The sequence below is a fragment of the Archocentrus centrarchus genome, chromosome 7 (genome assembly GCF_007364275.1).
Source record: "Archocentrus centrarchus isolate MPI-CPG fArcCen1 chromosome 7, fArcCen1, whole genome shotgun sequence".
Taxonomy (NCBI): domain Eukaryota; kingdom Metazoa; phylum Chordata; class Actinopteri; order Cichliformes; family Cichlidae; genus Archocentrus; species Archocentrus centrarchus.
In genome coordinates, this window is record NC_044352.1 from 9,354,387 (window position 1) to 9,364,480 (window position 10,094).

The 10,094-nt window shown below is 39.7% G+C and overlaps 1 protein-coding gene across 1 annotated transcript; it reads right to left on the reverse strand.

The window, feature by feature from the left end:
- Window positions 1–1,968: 1,968 nt before the first annotated feature.
- LOC115783386 (transmembrane protein 198-like) lies at window positions 1,969–8,780 on the reverse strand. Its single transcript, XM_030734190.1, has 5 exons — window positions 8,581–8,780; window positions 7,088–7,399; window positions 4,387–4,962; window positions 4,149–4,276; window positions 1,969–2,851 (listed from the first exon to the last, which is right to left on the reverse strand). Exons 2-5 carry the CDS (start codon window positions 7,239–7,241, stop codon window positions 2,702–2,704), a joined length of 1,008 nt encoding a protein of 335 aa, XP_030590050.1. The 5' UTR covers window positions 7,242–7,399; window positions 8,581–8,780; the 3' UTR covers window positions 1,969–2,701.
- Between the last annotated feature and the right edge of the window lie 1,314 nt (window positions 8,781–10,094).

The following is a 10,094-nucleotide window of genomic DNA, read 5'->3' on the forward strand; positions in this document are numbered from 1 at the left end:
GGAGGCTACACGGAATTGAAAACAGAAATTCAACATGAAATTAAAAATTTGAAAATGTATATATGTTCTTTCAAAAGGTTCAAGTGGATTTTTTTTTTTTTGCTACAATAAGCACTGTTTTGTATAAATCCTTGTTCATAAAGTGGAAAGTTAGCATAACCAATAGAGCAAGAACAGCAGCATTAACCGAAAATACAGAGGATGGAATAAAGTGTGATCAACTCCTAAAGAATGTCTGCAACTGAAAAGGAAGGTTAACCCCAAAAATCAAATTGGCATATTCATTGTCATGGAACTGCTGTGTGACAGGTGGGATTAGGACTCCAATGCAGGACTTGGGAAACAGGAACTGAACTGAAACTCAGCTTTATTGCTGGTACTTACAGGGAAGAATACACTAGATATAAACAGTCTGAACTGGAGCCACAAATAAACCAATAAGGAAAGTGTGGAAACAACAGGAGAAAACACATGAGGAAGAAACAGACAGTATATACATGAGGTAATCAGGGAGAGTGGAAACATCAGGGGAGAACAAATGAACTGAATCTGAAACTAAAGAGACAAGAGAAGAAAAAACTGAATACAAAGTACATGTTACACAGGACTGGCAAAGTCAAACAGGAAGTAGACATGGAAACAGAAACGCAGGCATGGTAAATGGTAAATGGAGTAGTTCTTGTTTAGCACTTTCCTACTCTAGCTGAGCACTCAAAGCACTTGGTGAGGAAATACAATAAACACAGTGCACATGAATGAACTTAATGACCGGGGGGGTACAAAAGGCACCGAAAACAGGAGAGATAACTGAATGGGGAGACGAGATAACTAAAACGGGAAAACCAGAAAACCACAAGGAGAGGACAGAGAGACAAAACAGACAAGGGGACAAAGAGATGGAGACAGAAACACAAGGGAGGCAGGAATGCACAGGGGCTCAGGAAATATAACACAGCACCCACGAACAGAACTAAACAAGAACCAAAACCCTAGTAATATAAATATAAAAAAACAAATAAACCAGGAACTACAATAAAGAGACATTTCAAACCCCTGGGTCCTAGACTAACACAGAGAGACAGACAACCATTTACACTCACATTCACACCTATGGGCAATTTAGAATAACCAATTAACCTAACCCCACTAACGGCATGTCTTTGGACTGTGGGAGGAAAACAAACAAACAAACAAACAAAAAACTGTTGTGAGTGGTGTTATACAGGAACTTTTTCCTTTCTACCAACCTAAAACTGCCAGTCATATCAGTGTGCACAAGAAAGTGAGCCTCTCAAAGTGGCAAGAAATAGAAAAGGCTGAAAAAATGGAGTCTTGTTGAAATGCCAATACTGCAGTTCCTCAAGTGGCCACTAGAGTCTGGCTCAAAAAAAATGACTCCAGTCTTAAAAAGCCCAACTTTAGCCAGGAATATAACATCTTTTGTTCTCTATAGCTAATTAAATGCTTCATAATAACTGTACAACTTTTTTTTTTTTAACTTACTCTTTTAAACTCTATCACAGATTAAATTTCTGATGTGGCATCTGTAGCTGACAGCTGTTTGTTAGACCTCACCTCTGCAAAACATCTCAACTGTGTTTGTGTCTTTTGGAGCATTTTATATACCAAATCACATGGCTTGCAGGTAATTGTCCTAAGCCTGTCCTCCAGTTTTGGTGTGTTAAGTTTTAGGATTTTATCTGGATGTTACTTAGCACTAATTAGCAGGTATCTGTGTCCAAATTTGGCCTGAAAGTAGAAGCGTCAAAGCTGGACATCCCAACCCAACGACATTTAGATTCATGAGGTTCTTGCTTGTGACAGATGAAAGGAAGTAAACATTAGACAGACATCTCTACAACTGTAGAGATGCCCTTTTTTGGCGATATCTTAAGATATGTCCAAAAAAGGGCAACACATACTAGATGGAGTAATAGCACTACAGACCAGAGGAAAAACATGTTTATTTTAACTGTATCCTTTAAAAAGTGAGAACGTAACCCTGAAAAATGAAACAACACATCATGTTCTTGGAAATTCAAACTTGAACTCATAAACAATGAAACATATCATCTGTGGTATTGCTTCTGCTGCCATACTTGGTTTGGTATGATCAGTGGCTTATGGTGGATAACGTTAGCAAATGTTGCATAAACACTGCTGTTTAATTGATGTCACTGAGTCGCTTTGCTGATTTAATGACTCTTAACATAAGACAATACTCCAAAACAGCAGACTGTGAAGCCGTCACTGCTGTCAAATCAGTGTTTTATTTGTTTACTGTCCAGAATTACACATTTTTGTTCCTTAGTATTGTTGTATCTGCTAGCACACATTTATTTTTATACCTTTAATGCTTAAATTTAAGAGCAATCTAGATATGTTTCTGATCTACAGTATTTATGTACACAGTGATATATGTAGGCAGGATGTAGAAGATTGTTATGATATTGCATGAAACAAAAAACTCATCTGAGAGTTAAACTGCTCAAAGGATTTGCTGATCGTGGGCCTGAGGAAATTGCTAAAGTTGCATTAATTTGTCCTGTCATCATTCAGGGGATGATCTCCAAGCACCTTAAATCTCTCTGAGCATGTTGATGATTATCTCATGAAGCCAGTCAAGATGATTCAAATGATTAATTATTCCTTAATGTTTCATCAGATAGGTGTAATCTATAGTTGCTTGAAGCCATGTTAGTCAAACTGTGAAAACAGGAGAGGCAGTGGTCAGAGGCACCATGGAGCCTGTCTCAAAGTCAAAGTCTATTAGAGTGTGTGTGATAGTGCTGACACTGCTTTTGGAGGAGCCCGTTCCCATCTGACGCTCCTGAAGGCTCTGAAGATAACTCTGCAAGGCAAACAAGAGGAAGATGCACTGTTATTGAGAGAAATTCTAAATGATGAAACCCTAGAAAAACCTGGTGCTGCACAAACCAGCAGTGAGCCTCTTTAATCAGTCTGGATCAATGTACTAAAAGTGTCTTAATACAGTGCATACAAATACACAGCCATATTAAGTCATGTCATGTCAAGTAAATTTGATTTATATAACACAGACAGAAGTTGACCCAAAGTACTTTCCAGACAAATGCATTTACAGTACCAGTCAAAAGTTTGGACATGCTCACCCATGCATATGAATCCTCAAAGTATTCCTTCCACTGTCTAACTATATACTCAGTTGGAGTATACAGCACAACACTATGTGAGTAGAGCACTGCTTTCCCCTGCTCAGTCGCCTGACAGTTTTCCACAGTTACTTTGAGGCCAACCAAAAGTCTTGTTCCATGGCCTCACCAAACTCCTTCCACACCTGAGCTTTTGCTGACAGAGCTGCAATCCACTTGGCGTGCTGGTACCTGTCAGCTGTCTCTGGAGTCCTAGAAGCTAACCAAGCCTGATAGGACTTCTTCTCCTCTGTTGTGGTGGTTTGGGGATTACCACCACAACAGTGACCAGCCACCTTGTAGCAGCAGCTCTGTGCAGCCGGTGCAGAACATGGTCCATTTGGACTCCATGTCCCCAGCCTCCCCCAGTACTCCCAGCGCAACCTGATTATACATTTTGATGCTCCAGACCAGTCCAGATCTGATGAAATGAGGTCAGGCCAGGCAGACTGTTTCTTCCAATCACCACTTAAGCTCAGGTCAGGCAGACTGTTTCTTCCAATCATCCACTGGATACTCTGAACAGTTGTTTGGTGCACAAACAGCAGTCAGGACCCACTCAGGCAGGCAACCCTCTCATCCACTGGGGAAAACCCCAAAGTATAGGCAGCAAACTGGGGGTAAACAAATCTACCCACCCCTGCCTACCACCTCTCACTGAAGGCCACTCCAGATTGGAAAGGCGTCCAGCCCTTCTCCAAGAGATTGGTTCTAGAACCCAAGCCCTGCATTGAGGGTACCCCAAATATATCTAATTGGTATCTGTCAACCTCAGGTGCTAGCTCAGGCTAATTCCCCACCAGAGAGGTGACATGGAGACTCACTCCCAGGAGTGAGTTTTACAAGGGCCTCAACCCAACACACAGTCATAAAAACACAAATATTTTTAACTGCATTTTGGATGTATGTGAATAAAGTAAAAAGAGAATTAGAATCTGATTGAAAAGCACATGGATCATTTTAATCTCAGCCACTGACCGGTGCCAGGACGTCCCCAGTGTAGCGTTTTAGGGGTGGAGGCCTCCGTCGGCGGTGAGGCTGAGGTCTCCTCCTGGATTCTCTATATGTGTGCTTTTTAGTGTGTTTCTTCTGCTTTTTATGTGCACCTGGAAGCATTCAAAGGGGAGGAAAAAAAAGCAAACCATGAATATACAACATCAAAGAATTTTGAATACAGACTTGAATGTGTCAGAAGTGCAGACTGAATTAAACTCACCTCCAGTGTGTGACATTTCTTTGGCAGTAAACCACCATTGCACCAGCACGCCACTGAGACTCAAAACAGGACAGATCCCTGTGATTGCCCAGTCATACCAGCAGAATGGCCGCTGGGCAACTTGAGAAAATATATCATACACTTGATCTGGTAACACAAATGCCCCCACCAGGTAGTCCACACACAGCATCACTGCCGTTGCTCCAAATACAGATGTGTAGATGATGCTAAATAGCTTCTGCCACTGGAGCGTAAAGACAGCAGCAGCCATGCTGGCAGCCAGTACAACACTGAGGGGCACCCACACCGGAGTAAGGCTGTGGAATTGTCCGATAACCACCAAGATGGAGAGAGAGAGAAGGCTTCCTAGCTGTAGGCCGCTGATGAGGAGTCCCACAGTGGTTATCAACATGGTCACCAGACCACACAGCACTGCCACACCCAGGCCAATGCCTGCCTTGGTCTCGGTCTCCAGGTGGGTGCTCAACACAGGCTCTTTGTGGTACAAAATGAGCACAGATACAGAGCTTAACAGGAAGCCTGAGAAGAACATGGCCATCCTGAAGCAGCGGTATCCTGAGGAGGGGAATAAAACAAGGTTCGAATCAGTTCTAATTTCATTTCAAGACAAGTTTGAATATTTATTACAAAGTATGCTATACATATCACTGGATTAGTGAAATATTTGTATTTTTATGTGTTTTTACTTTAGCTAGTTTAAGGTTAGGTGCTTGGCTCAGTTGATCGTTTCGTACATTTTTAGCAGGATTTCTCAAAAAGTTTTGGTTTTCCAAGAAAATGTTATCCAAGGTGGGGCTTCTACTTTTGTACCTGTAGATGATGATACTTTTGTACCTGTATTGACATGAACCCAAATAGCATTCTGCATCCTGGGACTTAATTCATGGATAGTTTGGAGGGCAATTTCAGTCTTTGCAGATATTTTAGCGTGTAAATTTGTGGCTGTGGCGAAAATGGCAGAAGAAATACTGCTCTTCATCATTACATTATTTTTTTTATTTTAAAACATGTTTTTTTCTTGCATGACTGTCAGTCTGATGGTAGACTGTATTAACCCTACATCAATTCAAGGTATTTTCCCCCAAAAATGTATTATTAGTCCTGATTATTTTAAATATAGACTCAAACATAGATACAAACTCAACATTTTCTTTCCTTGCTTTTTGTAGGAGAGGAAAACTGCAAAATAATAAATAATAGTTACTTTTGCTTTAATATAGACTGTTTTATCCAAGGTGGAGCCTGTATATAATAAAGTTTCAAACTAGTGCAAATGCACAACATGTTTTATGAACTACTTTACAATAACAACTATGGCCATGGGGCATTGTGTACAAAAACAAAACAAAACAAAAGAATGTAATCTAGACATTTATGCACTGACGTATGCATCTAAACCTGAAATGCTGAATCTCCTCAGAGATTTACATGTAAAAGCTCAGCTGGATATCACAAATTAATTTTACTGGTTTCTTTACCTGAGACTTTGAAACTGAACCACAACAATAAGAGCTGATTGGATGACTCTGTAGATGCTGATGGGTCACATGTTGCTAAAATACCTTGTTCTATGTGAATTTGTTCCAGTATTCACATCTAACTCCAGGTGGGGAGACTGCAGCGATTGCTCTCGATCATTTAGATTTCTGTGAGTAACATCACAGGTTCTCTTTGGTTGTAGTGAGAGGCAGGTCTACTGGTCTCCACGAAGAGAAAAGATGTTTGTTTTGTGATATGGCAAGACATATGATCAAATCAGTGGTTGTTAATGTTTTAAATTTCTGATGAGTTCTTTTGGGTGAATGTTTGAAGCTTTGTGCAGCTGATAGAAGACAAAGCTCTTTGTTTGCAATGATAAGCACCTTGAGGTGACTGTTTTTTGTGATTTGGCAATATACAAATAAAACTGAACTGAACTGAATTAATGTTGGTTTACATTTGCCAAATGCTTCACCATGACTGCTCTGTATTCTGGTGTCCTTTTCAGTGCATGTGGGCAGGGCACTTATGTGTCTGACAACCACTAACCACAGAGTTACATAAGTAAACACAAGTATGACAACACTGTATTTATCAGCACCACTAAAATTGCTGTTTTTCTCCACAATATTAATTATTGACAGTCATAAATTTCCCCACAGTGTATTAGTGTTACTGGAAAAACAGACTTTGGCAGCATATGTGTTTGTGTAATGCCACGTGTTTTTGGGTGCAGGTCCATAGGACACAACACTCCCAGTCACACTCAGTTTTTGTATTGATTGAATTTGTCTCATTGAAAACAAAGACTGGCATAATATTGCTTTTATTACTTCAATCTATTTTCCCCCTACTATAGCACATGCTCAGTGTAGCTCTACAGAATCACAAAATCACTGTCAGTGCTGACAGGAGCAGTTTTCAGCTTTAACATTAGGACATGAGCGATATGTCATTCAGTGCAACAGGTAGCACTTCATATATGCTGTCTCTGTCAAATTCAGACACAGGGCTACCCATCTGCCTCCTCCAGCTTTGGGCTTATCCAGCCTAAACCCCTGGCAGCCTGCAGACACCTGCCACTGAGGGTTTAAGCCATCAGGTGAGCTCATGAAACATTTAAAAGCAGTGGACCATTAGATGCTGAGACTTTAAGTAGTCTGTCCTTACATTTGAAGTTAATAACATCATGAATACGTACCGAAAAAGCAGTAGATGAGGCCAAATGAAAGGCAAACAGAGCAGACAATAGATGGGATGACTTCATACTTTATATTAATCTCAGGCGTACATATGTCCACTTCACTTAAGCCGGCTCCTGGCTCCTCTGTAACATAGAGTGAAGTAAGTGCCATCTTGCAGAGTTATTACTTCTGTTGGTGAGCAGCTGGTGTGGATGTGAATCCGTTTTGCTCATTGAAGAGGCAAAACCGGAACGTCCTGCATTTGGTATCCAGGGAAAGAGGAAGCGCCGGAGCTCAGAACATGTACTAAACTGTTTCCTGTTGTGCACCTGCAGAAAGAAAAGACTGTTTATAATTTCCATCGCAAAGACAAACACAGACCTAGTTCTATTTTTTCTTCCACTGGCTACTAACTTGAGAATTATTAAACATCAAGTATAATCTCTCCTGGGAAATGCTCCAATGAAAACATAACTTCCATTCCATATGAGACATCATAATGTTTTTAAATGAAGCATCAGCTGCATTTGGGAGAATTTATGAGAGGATGTTGCTCTTTCCCATGTCCAATTCCCTGTTCAGGAACCAAAGGGGGAAATTGGGGATTCCCCTTGAGTTTCTCTTTTGTTCAAGAACAGGATACAGATGAGGAAATGACCTTGTGACTTGATGCCATCGTTATTCAAATGTATTGTCCTAAACATGTGGTTAAATACACTGTTTAGTGCTCAGCATAAAGAAAAAACAGCTCAGCAGTAATAAAGTATAATCTTTATGATGGAATAGAAGTACTATGGCCTTTTACATTAGTAAAACTAGCTAAAACAAGATCCATATTCAGAAAATCCCTTTAAGTGTGTAATAAAATAAAAGTTTGCATTATGCACATGGCCTGTAGCATGAGCATATATTTGACAATAACACCTTTCTCTTAATTTAGGAGAAATTGAGATATAAATGAGAAGAATATAAACACATTTTAGTAAAACAAACCTAACACAAAGACAGAATACCATTACTTATCAGCTAAATTAAAATAATTTTATTATCTCAGGTGGACTAAAAATGATACACTGCATGGATTGTGTTTATACACTCATCATCTTGGCTTACAGTGCAGCCATTTAGCTGTATTGTGTAGTATTACTGTAAAGACATTATAAGCTGTTCAGGCAGCTCCTACGGTCAGCAAATGGAATTAGAAGGGCTTTAGCAGCTGGGTGATCCTCCTGTCAACTCTTATACATTTGAGTTTAAAGGACAAAAAATATATCTTAACAGCTAAATGTCCCTTGTAACATTAAAAAAATCTCGACTATAGTACATAAAAAGCTACTAAAATAATCAGTTGTCCACTAGTTTGTGAAATTGTCACTAAAAAGTTGTTTTTGTAACTTCCCTTTGCAGTAACAGTCAGTATGATCATCTATAAGAACAAAATAATTACAAACAATAAGTAAATCACAGTCTATTAAATGATATCAGAATTTTAAAAAAATCTGTGACCTACCTCAAATGCAGTATATCTTGACACTGTAAAAGTAAACTTTATGAAATAAACCAAATGTCCTCATTAGCAGTTAATCCCAGGGAAGGACTGAGATGTCCAGAGTTCTGTCAAGAGTTTATGTTGTTCTCTCCGAGAACTGTGGGTGAGACTCAGCGTCCAAAGCACTAAGCCCCTCATCTGTGCTTGTGAACAGCTGACGCCTGACTCCGAGAAAGAGAACAAGAGAGAGAGAGAGAGAGAGACCATCTGCCCCCAGCGTCAGTACAAAGCTGCTGCTAAGTCCAAGGCCAGACCAAGTTAGAGTTCAACTCTCACTACCCAGGATCCTGCTGGAGCCACAGCAAAGTTCAGAGTTTATTTCAGTCAGTGTGACTTTTCATTAAGGTTAAATTCAGCTTTTGCTAAAAAAGTTGATTTAGGGCCTGATTTTTTTTAATTCATAGGATCTCCCCAAATAATGTAATTTAACCATTTTCTTATTCGATAGCAAACAGTTTTCTAATGTGTGTGTATGTGTTTGTGCTTTAGCCATGTTAAAGGGGAGCGGCTTCATGTTGTATGAATTTGCATTAAATTTTGTAAAGATACTTATAATCTTAACAGGATGATGCATATTAAGTTAAGTGATCTCTGAGCTTCTCCTCTGGTGCCACATAAAATTGACATTCAACAACAACTATTAGAGGGATTGCCGACATGTAATGTAAATAAAACTAAAGGTCTAATGGCTTTTCATTTTAATGGCAGTTCATAACCAAACCAATGCAGTCACTCTCAGCTGTACTTTGTGTTTAGTGCTAATGAGCATCTTAGCATGCTAAACTAAGAGGGTGGCATGCTGGCAACATTACACCTGCAAAATTTCAATAAGGAGAGATCTTTTGAACGAACTGAATATGATTTATTGAAGTACAGAATTTGAGTAATAGACGCCAGTTGAGCTACATAGTAGAGCGGAGGTAGGATATGCTAGGAAGTATAAGAGATTGTCACGGCTTTGTGTTTTTCGTTTTTCCTGCCTTCTCTGCGCCCCTGTCTGTGTTGTCATGCTTGGTCTTCATGTCTCAGTGTTACTTCTTTGTTATTTGGTTACTTCCTATTTAACTATGAAGGTTAGTTTTCTCTTTTGACTTGCTTTGGTTTTACTTTCTACTTTTGTTTCTTTGTGATTATGTGTTTGACACTCATAGTGTCACCTGTGTTTCATTGTTTTCCTTTGTGTTTCCTTCCCACCTGAGTCTAATCACCAATGACCTGTCCTGTCTTCCCATTTCCCTTTATCAGTTTCTCTGCTTACATGCTGTGTTTTCCTCCTGGTGTTCCTCAGGCTTCTTGTGCAGTTTTCTTTTTTTTCTTGTTTTGTTTTTCTGCTTTTTATCTGTCTTGTTTTTGCTTTCATGGTAACCCCCCCCCCCCCCCCCCCCCCAAAAAAAAAAGACTTGCCTTTTGTTCATTTCGCCTGCCCCCACATTCAGCATGTGGGTCCTTTCTTCTCCTTGACAATTATGCTAATT

Coding starts and splice junctions, on each gene's coding strand:
- LOC115783386 (XM_030734190.1), bottom strand. CDS start 7,241: ATGGCACTTACTTCACTCTATGTTACAGAGGAGCCAGGAGCCGGCTTA. Junction 4,277..4,386: donor AGAAATGTCACACACTGGAG/GTGAGTTTAATT, acceptor GAATGCTTCCAG/GTGCACATAAAAAGCAGAAG. Junction 2,852..4,148: donor CTGGGGACGTCCTGGCACCG/GTCAGTGGCTGA, acceptor TTTGCCTTGCAG/AGTTATCTTCAGAGCCTTCA.